Below are 20,074 nucleotides of genomic sequence, written 5' to 3'. Positions count from 1 at the left end.
GACATGCACACGCTCCCATCTATCTCAGGGCAGACAGCTCATCATAACATAATCTTGCACTGACTGAGTGTCCATCCCCTCCATTTTTACAGATGAAGTATAATGCTGCAGCCAAACACATCAGAGATTTTATTAAGGGATGAAATCGCTTCTATTGATCCTTGTTAAGAAGGATCAGCTTGCCACATTCTCGGTCATCAGAAAGATAGAACGCCAGAGAGACAAAGAGAAAGGGATAAGAGATGGAGAGCGAGTCAGAGCAGCGGTGAGAGGTGAATATTTATGAAAGAGAGATTTGGCAGAGAACAGAGAAAGCAGAGTGCCAAGGGTGAAGAAGAAGAGATGGAGGGAAAGACAAAGGGAAGAAAGGAGTAGAGTGACAGAAAGAAGAAGTCAAGACACAGGACTGGAGAACAAGGTCAGCATTTTATCTCTTCTTTTCAGTTTTTTTGCTGTCCATCTCCCTCCCATCCAATTTTTTTCCCTCTTCTTCTCTGGTTTCAAATCTGATATTCATCACAGCAGAGTCCCTCAAACAATTTACCTGGAGTGCCAGTGACATGAAAATCGATAACTTTGATCCGCCGTTTCTGCCAGACAAACAAAAATGGAGGGCCGGGGTCACGTGCAAACGCGTGATTTTATGAAGGGGTGCGTGCGAAGGGGTGCGGCAGGGTCAACTGTGCCTGTGGAGGGGGTGAGAGAGGTGTCAGACAAAGAGGACGAGAAAAGAGAGAAAGAGAGAGAGAGACCAGGGCAGAGCGATGAGAGGACGCTAGAGGAGGGGTGGGTGGGCGCTTTGCCAGGAGGAGGTAATTTGTCAAATTGGTTTTCACTCACTGCTCGGACTCAGAGCTGCCTGTCAACCTGGCAGACTGACAGTGTTAGATTCTCTCCATGTATTAGCACATACACACAAATGCATACAAATGCTCATGAACACAGGCAAGCGCTCACACACCGAATAATGTGTCAGCAAGGCTCACTGCTCTTCCTGAGTGGAATACATTTTCTGCTATGGCCCAATTATAGACTCAGCTTTTCTTTACTGCGTACTTTAATTGCCTTAGTAATATGCCTGCCTATGTGTTCTTTTATTTCATTATCTTTTTGTATACACAAAGAACAAAAATATGTTATCTGTCACATATTTCTTTTTAGAGAAAACCATATAAAAAAAAATATCAGCTGTGATGTTGGTTTTTGCTCATTTTGTTTCTCTCTGGTAGGTTTTTTTTTTTTTTCACTTTCCTGTATCTCTTGCTTAATGCAGTGGATTGCCTGGATCCAACATGTTCCAACAATGGCATCTGTGTGAATGGGGAGTGCCACTGTAAGCCAGGCTGGGGAGGGCTTCACTGTGAGCTGCCCAGGGCTCAGTGCCCAGACCAGTGCCATGGCCACGGGGCCTTCATACCAGACACTGGGCTCTGTAGCTGTGACCCCAACTGGATGGGACCCGACTGCTCCATGGGTGAGTACAAGTTTACAGCTGGTGGTTCGCGTGCGAGAGTGAAATACATGGAGTTTGGGGTGTCATCATTAGGAGAATAGGGCTTCTGGCTACCCATTGTCTAAACATATTTTGTGGTCCCCAAGGATGAGTAACTAATTAGTTTATTTCATACTGCTTTGGTTTTCAAGCTGTGCTTGGATTAAATCTACAAAACCACAAACTTGTTCAGAAATAGGATGCAGCAACTGTATTTTCTAAGCCAAATTGGAAGAGACAGGAACAAAATGTGGCAAGTTTTTTACTGTCATGGCTATATAACATAATCTCTCTCACTAGACTGTCAGTGCCAGTATGGTTATGACAGCTTTTTATGATTATCAGGGTAGTGCTCAACACCCTAAATGGGCAAGGCATGGCACTTTATATGGCACATTTCATTACAATGGGCTTTACATAACAGTAACAATATGAAACACGTATAAAAGAACATAAAAGATAAAATGCAAGAACAAAAGAGGAGAAAAAAGTGAAGGAAAAAACACCACCCACAATAACACGTGACAAACCCCCGCACCCAGCCCACAGACATAAAGCACAAACACAGTCCCACATACAGAGGCACCACTCACCATGAGGCTAAGAAAAGAGTTTTAAAGTTCTAAATTAAACAACAAAGTTGAGACAGACCTGGACCTTACGGGAAGACCCTTGCATAATGGCTCATAGTCAGTGAGCGTGGAGGAACCAAACTACACGCAGGTACTATGCTATACATGGATCGACCACAACACCAAAACCACCTGATGGTTTTAATGTTGGTTTGATGGGACATTTTTAACGCAGTTTTCTGAACTGCCACATAGATTTAAAGTTGTGGCTGATTGGCTGATGTATTTTATGAGGACCTATCATTATGACTCTGGTTACGAATGTGGATACTGACATTCACAGTTAACTAAAGCAGGAATAACATCTGTATGGGTGGAGAAGAGGAAAACGGAAATAGTCTCTTCCTCTTCATTGGGCTCATAATTCCCAGCTGTAACCTTGGATAAAGTAAAAAATGAGGAAAGATATTGCTTGTAAAAGTAGCCAAGTTCATGTTTAAATGCCTTTTATAATAAAAAAACTCAACTTCCACAGTTCTTTATCTCAATAAAATAAAGCTGTAAAGCTACCACTGTAAGAGAGATGGGAACCTCTGCCACGCCAGCCTGAGAACACACCAAGCTCAGTATCTCAAACAGCGCACCAGCGTTTGTCATGAGAGAAGCAATGCTTAACTTTAATAAAGACAACATTGTTCCACACTGCAGGATCCCTCAGCACGTGTGTATCAACACATCTGTACATACTACATTCCCCGCACCTCAGGGGTCCTGAGCCCATGAACAGGATTGTCATATCTCACCACATGCATCGGCGCTGCCTACAACATCTGAGCGTCCCAAACCGTGACTGTAATGGAGACTCAGGAAATAAACTCTGTCTGCACCACACTATAATCACTGATTTTAATTGAAGGTGCACGGTGGAGAATTGTGCTTAGTGTAATGCAGGTTTGGTCGGGATTGTTTTGCATATTAGGGTGATATTTTCAACGTAATTTGACACTTATGAAATTAAACAAAACACAGATTTTTATAGTTTGTAGGTTAACACTGCTCTAAAAAGGGGTTTAAAGTTCAAAGTCTTTAGACTTTAATTTACATCAATATTAGATTGTATTGATTGGCAATTCAGGGACTGTATTTCCAACATGTAGGCAGGGATTGCTTTGCACTGAAATACAATGACATTTTCATGTCATTGAAATGATAAATGTCAGACATCTATGAAACTTGACTAGAACTTTATTGGCATGCAAGTCACCAAACTAGTGTTTCCTGAACATATCTCCATTGTGTTCAGAGAACATATGAGTAAAATCCAAACATCAACCTAGAAACATCATCAACCTTTGTCTCCAGCAATATTTGTGACCAAGATTTTTCCAACTTCTTTTCAGAGGTGTGTTCAGTTGACTGTGGGACCCATGGAGTGTGTATGGGCGGAGCTTGTCGCTGTGAAGAGGGCTGGACCGGCGCAGGCTGTGACCAGCGTGTGTGCAACCCGCTCTGCATTAAACATGGAACCTGCAAAGACGGAAAGTGTCAGTGTCATCAGGGCTGGAACGGAGAGCACTGCACCATTGGTAAGCACTTCTCTGTGTGTGTGTGTGTGTGTGTGTGTGTGTGTGTGTGTGTGTGTGTGTGTGTGTGTGTGTGTTCTTGTACTTCCTGCATACTGAGGACAAGAGAGCGTTTTTAACCAACAGAGTGAGGACATTTTTGGGAAGGGAGGACATTTTAGCTGGTCCTCACTTTATTTGTCTTGAAATCAACTACTAAGGCAATATGGATGCTACCCTCTGTTTTTCACAAAAGTCCTCATTTTTGATGAAAAATGAGTTACATACCCCTGGCCTTTCACACTGCTTTCGCTCGTGAGCTCCCACTACAGGTAATGTTGTGGTATTGCAACATAATTATTGCATCTTCGGAATTGCTCCTTACTGCCCCTACAGCTGTAAATGTGGTACTGACCCAAATTGTATCCAACCTGTTTAATACATAATCCTAAGCTCCTATGTTGTGCTCAATAAATAGCACTGGACACAGAACAGAACTGGACAGTTTTGTACTATATTGTTATAATTCTTAATGGCTTTTGAACATATTTAAATTTAACTTGCTTTATATATTAGTTTAATGTTCTATGTGCATCAATACTGTTTTTCTTTCTTAATATGGCAAATTAGCACTTTCATGGAGTTATGAACACATTTAAAAATTTTCAAATGCACATCTGAGCAACAAATCTAACGTCATTTCCTAAATATTAAATTTATAAATATATTATCAAACTATCCAGCTCCCCCACAGTTGTACTGTCCACACCTCAGAATCACAGAGACCCTGTGTCCACACCTTCCAGTGTCTTAAACCCCACACCCTCCAGTACTCAGTCATCTTCCTCTCCACCTGCTTTTTCCAGTACCTGCACTGTTTTTTTTTTTTTTAATCTGCATCTTTGGACTTAGTTTCCCTGTTGCTCAGACCCCCATATTTGACATATACAGAAATCTCTAATTTGGACCAGGATTTAGTGCCCTTTTAATGGATGATAAAGCTGTGAATGAATCTGTGCATACGTTACTTTGCATTGCATTTCAACCATCGTTTAGCTTTAATGATGGAGACAAGGTAATAAGGTGGAAATAAGGTGGAAACAAAAAAGGTATGCTCCCAATGTGATTCAGTAATGTGTTTCATGGTTTGCACTGGAAACCGTATCAGAATTAAAATAGTTTTATTGGTTATTTTTGTTTCTGTTATTGTATGAATTTATATCTTCATTTATCTATTTTTGTGTGGGGTCAGTAGCATAGTGACTATTTCAGCTATTTCACAAATGTAGTAAATGTAAACACCGTCACTGAATTCCAGTTTAATTATTAATCTATCCATCTATGCATCCATTTTATTCTCATTGCACATGGCTAAAATAGGACTATCAATGCAAATACAAATTTGTCTTTAAAACCTAAATTATTTTATGTTTCTCCAACATTGGTACTGCATAAGCGAAGTGCCTCACAGTTCTTAATTCCTCGAGCTACATAGACCAAACTGTCTCTTTCCACCCGGCTGTTTGTTCAGTGACCTCTGAGGTCAAGCTGCCATGGTCTGGCTCTGTAACCTCCGCAGTAGACACGGTGCCAACCCACAGTCCTCTGGCCCTGTCAGTTGACCAATGGCCTGTCCTGACACTGGCCTGCTCCTTGCCGCAGCCCTAGCTGTATGTGATTATTTGTTGTTCCTTCACGGGACTTGGAAACCATAACCCGTGAGGTGGAGCTCATGCACCTCAGAATAAGGACTCTGAAGCTAGAGAAGACCACTGAGGCCTCTAATCCCAGTAGAGTGTGTTCCCCCTCTGCAACTGCAACGTATTCTGATCAGTTTGATGTTAGTAGACATATTGCTTTAGGAAGTGCGTGCAAGTGCAACACAGCTTAAACTATGATGTTGGTAAGCCCACTGCTTTCCGTGCCTATCAGCTCGTTCATGAGGCATATCCGCAAAGGTTTAGAACCTGTGAAAAATGTATTTCGAGTTTGCAAGGGAGAAATCTGTTTTGTTTGATAAGTGGTGCACAGCCAGTAAAGTGATGGAATCTGAACAACACCGTGAATTGATGTTGCAGGAAGAATTAAAAACATGTCTTCCAAAGAAAATTGTGGTTTATTTGAATGAACAGAAAGTGGACTCTCTGTCCAAAGCTGTGGTGCTGGCAGATGAATTGGTTTTAACTCATCGTGTTGTGTTTCCCTATGTGCGCGGCAAAAATAAGCTGACTGGTAGCCCAGACAAAAAAACTAAGCTGTCTTCAAAAACGCCACAATACTCCAATCCCATTTTCTCTGAGGGCCGGGAATACTTTTATTGTCACAAAGCCGGTCATTTCATTGCCTCTTGCCCTGTGCTTCAAAGAAAGGAGCTGAGTGAAAGTGCAAGAAGCCTCAAACTGTTGGTCTCATACAATTAGCCCCTATTCTTTCACTTCCTGAGAAAACTGGCTCTGACGGCCATAAAGCTGATGAGAGCTACAACCCTTTTATCTTAGAAGGTTTAGTCTCCCTCACAGGGGATGAAAAGGATCAGGTACCCGTTACTATTTTAGGGGATACTGGAGCAACCCAGTCGCTTATTTTATCAAAGGTTTTGCCGTTTTACAGTGACTAATTTTGTGGTTCAGATGCGCTTATTTGGGGTATGAAAATATGTCATATGAGAGCCTCTTTGCACACTGTCTTTTTAAGCTCTCTGTTGTTTTCTGGCCCAGTAATACTTTTACCAAGATTACCCGTATAAGGAGTAGCTCTAATTCTTGGGAATGATTTGGCAAGAAAGAAAGTTTTTCCCACTCCCGAGGTAATTGAAAACTCACAGTCTCTTCTTTTTCAGCTCCCGCTGCTGTCAGCTCGCCCTCTGTGTTTTCTGCTTGTGCTCTTACGCGCTCACAGATGCGCAAGTTTGATGATGTGATGGATTTGTCTGATGAAGCCTTGCTTGCCGCGGGTTCTAAGAAAACAGAGCCACGCTTAGATAGCTGTAAAAAGCCTGTAACTGCCAACTTACTGCCTACTGCTGCTGATCTGTCTTTTGCTGTTAACAAAACCAAGCTTATTCACGAGCAACACAACACAACAAGTTTTGTTGTCAGGTACAAAGCTTTGCCTATGATAGCGTTTCGGCTCATTTATGTATAAGGAAAACTTATTTATGCATTCTGCCTTATTTCTTTTGGCCAGGGTTAAAAGCCAATGTTCCCAGCTACTGTCGCACCTGCCATGTCTGTCAGCTTTGTGGAAAACCCAATGAGGTTATTGTCCATGTTAAAGAAATATTGTTTGGAGTCAGGAAAAGAATGGGATGAGGGATTATCGTTCCTTCTCCTTGCTACATCTAACAGAGTGCAGGAGTCCACTGGTTTTAGCCTTGCAGATTTAGTGTTTGTGCGTGGTACTCTGCGAGTATTGAAAGAAAAGTTTTTGTCAGAAACTACAACCCCTAATACGGATGTGGTAGATTATCTGAGTTTGAGCGTCTGCACAAAACTGTGACTTTGCACGCATGTCACTCTCTGCAACGCAGACTCAAATGAAAAAGAAATTTGACAGAAAGTCAGTAAAGAGAAATTTCCAAGCTAGAGAGCAGGTCGTAGCACTACCTCCAATACCTGGTTCTGCCTTGCAGGCCATATTTTGTGGCTTTTATGTTGTGGAAAGCAAAATAAGTGACACAGACTATGTTTTGTGCACCCACGATAGGAAACGAAAATCTCTTACTTTGCTCATAATACTGCTACTGCTTTGTCCTTCGCCACGCCTTCTGCTGTTTCCACTGTTGTGGTTGTTCCTCCCTTCCAGTATTGTCCTGAGAGTGATGGCCTCTGCCTCAGTGGCAATGAACCCTGCTCCCATCTCCAAAATTCAGAAATTCTTAAGGATTTAGAAACCCATTAGGGCCATTTAGACAAGTCTGCTAGGACTGATGTTATGCAGCTGATCAAAAATAATCTTGTTCTTTTTTCAGATACGCCATCATGACATTGATGTCGCTGACCATTTGCCAATCAAGCAGCATGCCTACCGTGTAAACCCAATGTAGCGCGCTCTGCTCCAACGGGAAGTTATCTACTTGTTGGAGATTAGTTTAGCTGTCCCTAGTTCTCGTACATGGAGTTCCCCATGTCTTCTTGTGCCCAAACCTGACAAAACCCCACGTTTCTGTACTGATTTTCTGAAGGTAAACGCAGTAACCAAACCAGACTTGTATTCTTTGCCCCGAATAGAAGATTGTGTGGACCGGGTTGCTTCCGCTAAGTTTGTTACAAAGCTGGACCTGTTGAAAGGATATTGGCAAGTTCGTTTAACCCCACGTGCGTCTGAAATGTCTGTTTTCGTCACCCACGATAGTACAGTACATAGTCATGCCCTTCTGTCTTAGAAAATACACCTGCAATGTTTCAGCGCCTAATGCACTTAGTCCTTGCTGATGTTAACCAATGTGAGGTATACCTAGATGGTATTTTGCCATATTCAAGTACATGGCCTGAGCACATGGAAACATTAAAAACAATCTTTGCACAACTAAGGGAACCTTCCTTTACCTAGAATCTGGCTAAATGTGACTATGGTAGAGCCATAGTGACATAGCTAGGGAAAGAGGTGGGCCAAGGACAGGTGCATGTGCTCACTGCAAAAATCTAAACCATCTTGGATAACCCTATACCTAAACCCAGACGTGAGCTCCGCCGGTTTCTGGGCATGGCTGTATACTATTGAGGATTCCGTAGAAACTTTGCTGATATTGTTGCTCGCCTCACCAGTCTCACAAGTGTCACCAAACCTTTTGTCTGGTCATCTGCGTGTTAAAATGCTTTTCAGTCTGTCAGGCTCTCCTGTGCAGCAGCTGTTTTACCAGCACCTAATTTTGCCTGCCCCTTTAAACTGGAGGTAAATGCAAGTGCCAGTGGTGCTGGTGCAGTCCTGCTGCAAGTGGATGAGCAAGAGGTCAGATTAAGAATATGTCAGTCTCAATGAGTCAACCCTCCCAATTATAGACTGATATCAAATCCTCCTTATCTCTAAAATTCTGTGACCACCTGTAGAGGAATAACCTGTCTGAAGATTTCCAGTCAGGATTTAGAGTACATCATAGTACAGAAACTGTACTAGTGAAAGCCACCAATGACCTTCTCTTGGCTTCAGATAATAGACTTGTGTCTGTACTTGTCCTACTAGACCTTAGTGCCGCATTTGACACCATTGACCACAACATTTTATTACAAAGACTGGATCATGGATTTAATGGGTTAAAGGAACTGCACTGCATTGGTTTAAATCTTATGTGTCAGACAGATTCCAATTTGTTCATGTTAATGTTTAATCTTCTATATGCACAAAGGTTAGTTATGGAGTTCCACAGGGCTCTTTGTTTGGACCAATACTTTTTAATCTGTGTATGTCACCTTTAGGCAAAATTATTTGGAAACATTCCATAAACTTCCATTGCTAAGCAGATGATACCCAGCTATACTTATCTGTGAAACCAAAAGATACTAACCAATTAGTCAAAATTTAAGCATGTCTAAAAGAGTCCTGGATGTCCTATAATGTCCAACTTCTAAATTCAGACAAAACTGAAATAATTGTATTTGGGCCTAAAAATATAAGACACGTGCTGTCTAACAATATAGTTCCTTTAGATAGCAAAACTTTGGCCTTCAGTGCTGCTGTGAGGAACCTTGGAATTACCTTTGACCAGAAGTTGTCTTCTACTTCACATATAAACAAATCTCTAGAACAGCCTTCTTCTACCTGCGGAACATTGCCAAAATTAAGATCATCCTGTCTCAAAGTGATGCCGAAAAACTGGTCCATGCATTTGTTACCTCTAGGTTGGACTACTATAATTCCCTACTTTCAGAATGCCCCAGTAACTCCCTAAAGAGCCTGCAATTAATCCAAAATGCTGCAGCAAGAGTGCTGACTGGAACTAGCAAGAGAGATCATATTTCACCTTCACTAGCTTCTCTCCATTAGGTTCCGATTAAATTTAGAAAAGAATTTAAAACCCTGCTTCGTACATATAAAGCTGTGAATGGTCAGGCTCCATCATATATAGAAGACCTCATAGCACCATATCATCCCAGTAGACCAATTCGATCTCAGAATGCAGGTCTACTTGTGGTTCCCAGAATTTTCAAATGTAGAATGGGGGACAGAGCCTTTAGCTATCAAGCTCCTCTACTGTGGAACCAGCTCTCAATCCAGATTTGGGGGCCCTCTCTACTTTTAACACTAGGCTTAAAACCTTCTTTTTTGATAAAGCTTATAATTAAAGCTGCTTAGTTAACCTGAACTATATACGAGTTGAGATACTATGGGTTTAGACTGTTGGGGGACTCCTCCAAGTATAATAAGATCCTCTCGCTTTTCTCTATATACATTTATTTGTCTCTGCCGTATGCTATTAGCTTTGTGTCTTCTCTCTCCCGTGGTTGTGATGCTCCCTCTCTGCCTCCTTCTCTGTCTCCCTCTATGCCCCTGGGTTGTCCCTTTATGCGGTCGTCACCGGCTTTGGAGCTGTGTGTTTTCCAGTGTGCAGCTGCTGGTCCTACCAACCTGCCCGATGCTTTTGTTGTTATTTTTTGTTGCTCTTTTCTTTTCTCTCTCCACTTTCCCCAACCGGTCAAGGTAGATAGCCGCCCACCCTGAGCCGGGTTCTGCTGGAGGTTTCTCCCGTTAAGGGGAGTTTTCCTCTCCACTGCTGCCTAGGGCTTGCTCAAGGGGGAATTGTTGGGTTGCCTCTAAATACTTGTATATTGTGGACATTGTTATGTAAAGTCCCTTGAGATGACTTTGTTGTGAATTGGTGCTATATAGATAAAGTTGAATTGAATTACTTCCACACCAAATCTGACTTCCATACCGGATCGTTTGGGGCCACTCATGCTGTTGACCTACAGGGTGCGGGTGTAAATTGAGCTACTGTTGGTCGAAGAAGGAGAGGGGGAAGACGTATCTGTAGGCAGAGAGAGAAAGCCAGGAGTGTAGGACTGACAGTAGGGACTTTGAATGTTGGGACTATGACAGGGAAGGCAGGAGAGGTGGTTGACATGATGCAGAGAAGGAAGGTGGACATACTTTGTGTCCAGGAGACCAGGTGGAAAGGTAGCAAGGCTCGAAGCTTAGGAGCAGGGTTTAAGTTGTTTTACCATGAGTCAGATAGGAAGAGAAATGGAGTAGGAGTTATCCTGAAAGAGGAGTTTGTGAGGAATGTTCTAGAGGTGAAAAGAGTATCAGACAGGTTGATGAGTCTGAAGCTGGAAATTGAAGGCGTGATATTCAATGCTGTGAGTGGTTATGCCCCACAGAAGGGATGTCAGGTAGAAGAGATGGAGACATTCATTCTGGAGTGAGTTAGATGAAGTGATTAAGAGCATCCCCAGAGGTGAGAGAGTGGTGATTGGTGCAGATTTCAATGGACATGTAGGTGAAGGGAACAGAGGTGATGAGACTGTGATGGGCAGGTTTGGTCTTCAGGACAGGAACGCAGAAGGACAAATGGTGGTAGACTTTGCAAAGAGGATGGAAATGGCTGTAGTGAGCACTTTCTTCCAGAAGAGGCAGGAACATAGGGTGACGTATAAGAGCGGAGGTAGAAGCACTCAGATGGACTATATCTTGTGTAGACGTTGTAATCTGAAAGAGATCAGTGACCGTAAAGTATTGGTAGAGGAGAGTGTAGCCAGACAACACAGAATGATGGTGTGTAAAATGACTCTGGTGGTGAGGAAGATGAAGAAGACAAAGGCAGAGCAGAGGACAAAATGGTGGAAGTTGAAAAAGAAGAATGTCATGTAGTTTTCAGGGAGGAGATGAGACAGACTAGAAGGTGCTTCCAGATGACTGGACCACTACAGCTAATGTGATCAGGCAGACAATGTTTCCATTGCAAAGCATTTCAGGAATAAAATGTAGGAATACAGGTTAACGTTGTTGTTAGCCTATGATATGCAGCTTAATAACTTGTGTCTTACCTGCTGCTTGTCTAACTTGCTTCCTTTGTTTTATATAAACTCTGCATATTTGTAATACATTGAAATAACAATCATGAAAGTCTGCAGGAAACTGCAGGGAATTTAACTGACCCATAACCTGACAGTTTTCTCAAAAACGGGCTGAAAGCAGCACAAAAAAACAAAACCTGAACCTAGAGCATAAAGTTGAGTTCTGCCTCATGTTACAAGGTCAAGAGTGGACAGAAAAAGATGTCTGTCTAATCTCTATATAAATTAGTGGTATGGGTATTTATGCATTATGTTTTTGTTCCTGTATTTTGAATGTTAGACATAGTTCGACATAGGTTAGAAAGGCGCAGACCTGAATATGTAATGCCAAGCCAGGGGCAGGGACAGTGGTCAGAGTGTGAGAAGCGTGTAGAACTTCCCTCTCAAAAAAATCAGACCTACAATTATTGGCCAAGAGACTTAAATATTAAATAATATTATATTTAGGTCTAAATAATTAGGTAAATATGAGTTTTTAAAAAAATCTTTTTTAACTTAATTTAAAAAAAAAAAGGTTTAAAGTTGTCATTAATTTAATGTGTAAATTAACTTTAGGGAAATTAACAAAAATGTGCAATATGGTTGGAAATGTGGGATGTAGAGGTGTTGGGACACTAAGTCTTTCAGCTTGGTTTGTGCAAACCATGCATGGGACACAACTTTCACAGCACCTTCAATGTTCCTAAGCAACGCAGTGCTCCCAGCCAATTATCCAATCAGAGCTCTCCGTGAGCAAAGCACCCAGGTGAAAAGTTACATTGTTTCCACCAAGCAACAGTTAAGCATCCAATCACAGCTCTCCGTGAGTTGAGCACTGAGCAGCGAGGTGAAGAGTTCATTTGGTCAGAAACGTGGATTACTCCGTACGTGTAAGACTGGAAATGGAGCGTCCCCAAAACAGCGGAACGTCAGGTAAGACATTTCTATTTATTTGTACCATGTTGTGGTAAAACTAAATACGCTGTAAACTTACTTCGTTGTAGCAAAAAGGCCATATCGACTTTTTTATGTGTATAATAGTAGTATTTTATTTGTAGTGCACTTTACATTTGAACCAAATCTCAATGTGTTAGCAACTTATTTACAATTTCAACGGGATTTAGGAGGAAACAACAGTTTATATCGATAGACGTGACGCTTTTCATAGCCCTCTCAGCTCATCCCACAACACGGAGACACGTAGCACACGTGATTTCTCCTGGCAGTTTCTCTATGTACAACACTGCTTTCTGACGGTGTTTCGCTTTTTACAACCCGATAAAGGCCTCAGACAAAATAAGCAGCACCTAGTGGTGCTTCCTCTTTTTTAAAAAGTTAAAAAAAAGGAAAACTAACTGAAATGAACACGAAGTCACTTGTAGAAGTCTAAATACGAACCATTTTTTTTTTTTTATATAGACCGTTCGCTATGCGGTTCTCCGGTCACTGCCCCATCCACTCACTAACGTTAGAGACAGCGCAAAATGCCAGGAAGCAGTTAAATTTGTCTGGCTTTCTTACGTGCATGTAAACTCGTCCCCAGATTACCAGAGTAACCTGAGCTCCACAGTAAATGTACGAAAGAGGGGGGAGGGGGCGTTAAGTGTGATTTTTATAAAAGGGGTCGGGTGGTGGCAGAACGGGTAGACCAGTGTTTCCCCGCACCTAAAAAAATTTACTTGAGCAGCCTACCCGATTTAATGTACCAGCTGCTCAAGTGTATTTGGACACATGTGTGTTTTGTTTTGTTTTTTTTAATCTGTCCAAGACTACAACATGCGCAAATAAATAACCATAGGACTATTTCTTCTTGCTCTACCACTTGTAAACTACTAATTTACAGCTTAAAATGTAAAACAGCATTTTGGATCACCTGCCAGTAAGGTTGACTCCATGATTTAAGTTGATATCAGGACAAATGAAACCAAAAACTCTAAAAACTAAATTAATTTCTTCAGTAAAATAATCAACTGATCTTCAGTCTAATTTCCCTGTATACATGTTCATTATGTCAAAAAATCTAATTGTTCTGAATCAGGACCTTGGCCATCAGTAGCCTATTTGAGGCAAGTAGCTGTTAATAATTAAATGGAGTGCAATAAATTGTGCTATTTACACTGAGCTTCTGTGACACAAATGCTTGATAAACTCAGACTTGATAAGGAAAATTACTGTAGTGTAATCTAAATATCATTGATCCATGTGTCTTTTATATTTGTAATAAGTTTTAGTTTTTTCCCTATACTGTTGCCTTTCATTTGCAAAAAACAAAGTTTTTGGGCTCTGTGTAGCTAAACATTGTTATTCAATGTTGTTTTGTCATGATATATTTGCAACTTTAACAACTTGCACATACTAATTGAGCTGCTCCATATTGGTCATTGCCACTACATGTGTTCTCTTAAATTTATTTTACGTACATCATGTGTGGTATATGGAAGTGGCTTAATTGCCTGATTAGAAATACTAGTATGATAAGGGATCTGAGCAGTGATTGGCTCATCCTTCTATAGTCTAGGCCAACCCACTAACCAGCTTTAGTTGTGGGTATCATTAGGACCCTATTCGTCTGGCTAATACTATTAAGTACTTTAATGCAAATGAATCAATATCATTCTCACAAAATGAATTCAGACCGTCATTAGAATGGATTTATAGTTTAAATAAAACTACATATTGTTTCTACAGCAGCATGAATGTAAACTGCAGGGTCATGGTAAACTCAATATCTTACTGAAAGGAAATTTAAAGTGTCAGTAAAAGTCATTGAAATACTTGGTGAATCTTAGAAAGAATGAATATAGGCATTATTCAGTATCAGTCTTTCCTCTTTCATGTGCTGCTGATGCCTGAGGTTACCATTGGCACAGAGAAAGGGGGGCTGGTTTGTCTCAGCCAGTAGCTAGGTTTACTAGATTTTTAAGATTTGACAAGATTTAAGACAATCAAATTATGTACAGCTTTTGCTTCATCAGTTTGTCTTTAGCTTAACCAGCCTGCTATGGGTGTGTAAAATGAAGTGACTTCAGTAAAAATTGATTCTGCATGCTTGCTAAACAGGTGGATATTAATGTTCTTTAAAATAAAGTAAGTTTTCATGCACTTTGAGTAACAAGCATAGTTGTAAAAACTCAAGTAATCTTCAAGTAATGTGACCACCTTATGCATGTTCTCTTATCAGATGGAGAACTGCCCCAGCTTAAGAGCCAGAAGACGACTGTACTTGATCGAGGACATGGTGGTAAGTCAAAACGTTGAAAAACAATGTTCTCTGTCTAACTGTAGTATTCAGTGTCCTTACTTGGATGCCAAAGTACGATACTTTTGATACTCTTTAAGCCAGCTCATCCCCTCCTCCTCTACCCAACTTGTTCTTATTCCTGTGGCATAATATTATGGCCACCTGTGCAATTGAATACAATCCAATACAGCAACTCCGCCATTAAGTCTACTTGTACAAGGTTATAATTTCTTAGTTTTTAGGTTGAAACTGTTAGAAAGGTGAAACTCCTGTTTATTATTGAGGTCAATGTGGATAGTAGAGTGGTACTGGACTGAATTATAGGAGCTGGTTTTAATGTATTGACCACCCTATTTAAAATGAATGAGGTGGCAGTCACCTTACTGGAGTGCATTAAGTTGCACAGGGGGACTTAATGTTGTGGCTTACTGGTGTATTCTGCCCATTTGTCACCCCCTTTGGCATTACTGTGAGATGCATTTCATATTTCTCATATAGTATTGCATGGACCTGGTAAAATTAGGATTATTTTGGGACTTTAGGCCCTTAATTATTATATATATTTTCTTGTCTGTTTTACATTAAACATTCTTGGTAACTTGGAAACTTAAAAATTAATGAGTTTACATTTCAACAGTCAAAGGATATTGCATAATGTTTTACAATATTTTTTTTTACTATATTGCATGGACATGGAGTCAATATCTATAGACAAGGTTCAGTTAAAAGGCCATTGGTCAAGTTATGACTGAGGGACATGGTCAGTGAATCAAACACGTTTGGCTTAAATTCTGCCTAAAGCACTGCTCTTCAGGTCATGGTACTGCTGTCAGAACCAACAGAAAGAAAAAGATCTCTCTCCTCCCTAAAAAGTGGAAGGTTTAAATCTGTGATCACAAATGTACAGTGCATCCAGAGAGTATTCATATCGCTTAACTTTTTCCACATTTTGCAATGTTACAGCCTTTATTCCAAAATGGATTAAATTCATTATTTTCTCAAAGTTCTAGAAACAATAATTCATAATGACAACATTAAAGAAGTTTGTTTGAAATCTTTGCAAATTTATAAAACTACAAATCACACAAGTATTTATGTCAGGTCTTTTTGAGTATGATGCTTTACGTTTTGTACACCTATTTTTGGGCAGTTTCTCCCATTGTTCTTTGCAGTACCTCTGAAGTTCAATCAGGTTGGATGGGGAGCGTTGGTGCACAGCACAAAAAGTTTTCCGGAAACATATGTAAACTGATGTTCACCAGACAACGCCACTGCACAGTTAAATTATTAAACTTTCTCTCTGTGGGGTGCTCTATATCTCTCTATATAGATATAGAGAGATATAGATGGATGTATATAGATATAAACTGTTGGCCCATTTAAATGCCAAAGGATATGATGCCATGGGAATAAGAATGGGTGGGGCTCATTCTATCCCTCTCCACCCCTTTACCTCTCTTCCTTTCTCCCTCTGTACCCCCCCTCTGCATGTCTCACTCTTTCAGATAATTTTGACATTTAAACTAGTGTATAATTATGTATAAAGCACTGTCATGTAAATATGAATATACAACTTCTGTACACCAAATACCAAAAAAACAGATCAATGTTCCATTATTTATGAACCTTCCTGTCTTATCAGATGGAGAACATTCACACCTGACCATGCTAAGCTCACCTGTTAAGAGTCAGAGGACTGTAACTAACAGAGGACATGATGCTGAGGATGCTGATGATGAAGCTGATGGTAATTATGGTAAGTCTAAGCATTGGTCTGAGTTTAGTACTTAATGTCATCTTAAATTTTGACTTTTGACTTTCAGTAACAATAATAAATAACAATAACAATAACAAATACCAGATAAAATGTTATGACTCGTATTCCACTACTCAAAAGATTCTTCCATAAACTTGCAGCTTCAAAGATGAGTCTATCAAGCAGCTTCTTGACATTTTATTAGCATCCAACATAAAATTTGAAAAGAACTTTTCCATCTTAAGGTCATTTAACTTCTTCCTTCTTCTTTTCCTTTGGGCTGTTCCCTTTCAGGAGTCACCACAGCAAATCATCTGCCTCCATCTAACTCTATCCTCTGCATCCTCTTCTCTCACACCAACTAACTTCATGTCCTCTCTCACTACATCCATAAATCTCCTCTTTGGTCTTCATCTAGATCTCCTGCCTGGCAGCTCCAACCTCAGCATCCTTCTACTGATATATTCACAGTTTCTCCTCTGAACATGTCCAAACCACCTCAATCTGTCCTCTCTGACTTTATCTCCAAAACATCTAACATGATCTGTCCCTCTGATGTCCTCATTCCTGATCCTGTCCATCCTCGTCACTCCCAAAGAGAACCTCAACACCTTAAGCTCTAGTACCTCCAGCTCTGCCTCCTGTCTTTTCTTCAGTGCCACTGTCTCTAAGCCGAACAACTTCTCTGGTTTCACCACCGTCTTGAACATCTTTCCTTTCATTCTCGCTGATACTCTTTTATCACACAACACACCTGACACTTTTCTCCACCCGTTCCAACCTGCTTGCACTTCCCCTCTTTCCCACACTCTTCATTGCTCTGAACTGTTGACCCTAAGTACTTAAAGTCCTGCACCTTCTTCACCTCTGCTCCCTGTATCCTCACCGTTCCACCTGGGTCCCCCTCATTCACACACATGTATTCTGTCTTGCGGCGGCTAACCTTCATTCCTCTGCTTTCCAGAGCAGAAACTATTCAGAAACTCTGCCACCTCTCCTAGACAGTCCTATACCTCCACAGGTGTGTCATTACGACCAACTGCCTTTCCACTCTTCATCCTCCTCCTCATTTCACTCTTACTAACCGTTGCTAGTTCCTGCTCCACACCAGTCACCTCTTCTACTCTTCATTCCCTTTAATTTTCCTAATTCATCAACTCTTCAAAGTTCTCCTTCCATCTTCCCATCACACTCCTGGTACCTGTCAAGCCAGGGTGGCTCGCATGATAAATTTACTGGAAGCTTATAGCACAGTTAAGACTTATTATAATAATTCAATGTACTTACTCAGAACTTACTCAAATATGTAAAGCTGTTTTGGTCTCACACACTCTACTAAACAACTATCTTTCACAGGAGAGGTGAAAGAACTGACCGCCGGAAGGACACTCATAAAGAGGGGGAAGAATTCAACAAAAAAAAACCCATATGAATTTGATGGGAGTGATGATGAAAGGGGTAAGCCCAAGCATGTTCTACCTCTCTCTGCCTTTCTCCTTCTTTTGCTTTTCCTTTGTCCACCTCTACCAGGGCCCAAATCTGCCCTGTTATCACAAAGTTTCAGAATTGGGGTACATTTAGGAAGAATAATGAAAATTACTTTAGTGTGCCTTATTCCACTAAAAAGTTAACTAGATCATGTATATATTTAAATGATTATAAACATGCAGAAAAATAATAATTCTAGCTCTGATGCGGTCACCATTCCATTGACACATTAAGCACAAACTTATTGGCTGCTTGCTTTTTGCTACCAACGCATATAAATAGGAGTTATGTAATGCTGTATATGCATTAAGATTTGCACAAACTGTTTATCCTAATACACCACATGTTCTGATGGAAATTGGGCGACCTCTGCACTCCCAAACCAGGCAGAACCCTGTAGCACCTGTAGCTGTCAGCAGTGATTCGCCTTCAGCAGCAGACAGAGGATGACAGGGATCAGTGATAGACTGGTTTTATGTTCATTCTTAAACTTCTCCCAGTTTGTATTTAATAAAGGGGGGGATATCATTGAGTCTATGTGAGGACTTTGCTGTTCTATATATGAATGAATTTCCAGTCAGCTGTAAGTTTTTTTTGGGGGGGCTCAAAATAAGCCCAATCAACAGTCCCACAGTAAAGTAAGTCTTCTATGTTCAGTTGGTGTTCAAACTCAAATGATTCCATGCAGGTATAGCAAACATTGCAGCTCCTAAGAGGTAGATGCAGTAACAGTTGAAAATGGGTTATTTAAGATGGGCAAAGCACAATGTAAACTTTAAACTGGTGTACTATAAAGTTGAGCCAGAAGAAAAAAGATTACAATATAGTTGTGAGTACAAGGTGATCAAAAAATCTGCTGAATGTCATTTAAAAATGTATAAACTGATATTCTAGCTTGAATAACGTTTAAACAGCAATATTTGATACTTCATTCTACTAAACAATTATCTTTCACAGGAGAGGTGAAAAACCTGACCACAGGAGGGACAATTGTTGAGGAGAGTGGGAAGAAAAATTCAACAAAAAAAAGACGTGAAGAAGGGGGTAAGTCTGGCCATTAAAAAAACTAATTTTTTTTTTTTTCAGCCTGAGTTCAGTATTTATTTTTTTGCCAGCTTAAATATTTTTCTATTAAATTGGTACATTTGAAGACCATACAAGTGGTGTAGGACTAGGGGATTGCGTTGGTGATGCAGGGTCATTTCTTGAGTGTTAACCACATGATTGGTAGGATTTTTTTTGGTGTTGCTTGATAGGACCTAGGTAATTTAAGGGTCTTTGTTAGAATTTTGCTATGCCCTAATATGCTTTTATAGCTGCAGAAGCAGTACTGGTGTGGCAGTCAATGCCAGGAGTAGTCAGAGTTGATTAAAGGTAGAGTGAACATCTGCTGCAGGGATTTTCTATTGTTTATTAGGTAAATAAAGTAGCTATGCTGCTTGTAGTGGTGGCGAACTAGTAACAACCAAGTGCCTACCAATGCTTCTAACATTAATGGAAGCATTGGTAGACATTTCTCTTGTAGACACTGCAGTAAGATTAATTGTAGTGCAGGGCAATTAAAATGGGCCCTAAATACAGATAGTCTGAGGCAAAACGTTGGGATATATATTTTGTAGTGAGTTTTATAGAGTATAGTGATTAATGCAGGAACCAGACCAGAAACCAAAGACCTGACTATTAAACAAGGCACTCCACCAACCAAGAGTTCCATTTACCATAATACACACGCCAGATATGCAAGTAGGGGCTATAGAATGTCCACAATCCTAGACATACTAACTTCAACATGGAATCTTCTGTACTTGTAGTTCCCTAATGCCAGCCTGCACTATCGTGTATCTGCCCCATAGACCTTCATTGTTGTCCAAAAACTAACAAAACACTTCAGCCAGACTTACCTTTCCAATGTGCAATATGTATGGATACAAATTTGACTGGCAACAGTACAATGAAATGCAGAGCTGAAGCA

The 20,074-nt window shown here is 40.5% G+C and overlaps 1 protein-coding gene across 8 annotated transcripts in view; it reads left to right on the top strand.

Moving 5' to 3' along the window:
* tenm2a (teneurin transmembrane protein 2a) overlaps positions 1–20,074 on the top strand; it is a 219,729-nt gene that overhangs the window by 171,827 nt on the left and 27,828 nt on the right. For all 8 annotated transcript variants that reach the window (XM_067517992.1, XM_067517988.1, XM_067517993.1 and 5 more), the window contains 2 exons: positions 1,274–1,474; positions 3,465–3,650. In XM_067517992.1, coding sequence (XP_067374093.1) covers positions 1,274–1,474; positions 3,465–3,650 — 387 coding nt within the window. The remainder of the gene's footprint in view (positions 1–1,273; positions 1,475–3,464; positions 3,651–20,074) is intronic.

This window comes from Channa argus, chromosome 10, assembly GCF_033026475.1.
Source record: "Channa argus isolate prfri chromosome 10, Channa argus male v1.0, whole genome shotgun sequence".
NCBI lineage: Eukaryota > Metazoa > Chordata > Actinopteri > Anabantiformes > Channidae > Channa > Channa argus.
This window is presented reverse-complemented; position numbering and strand designations above follow the sequence as displayed.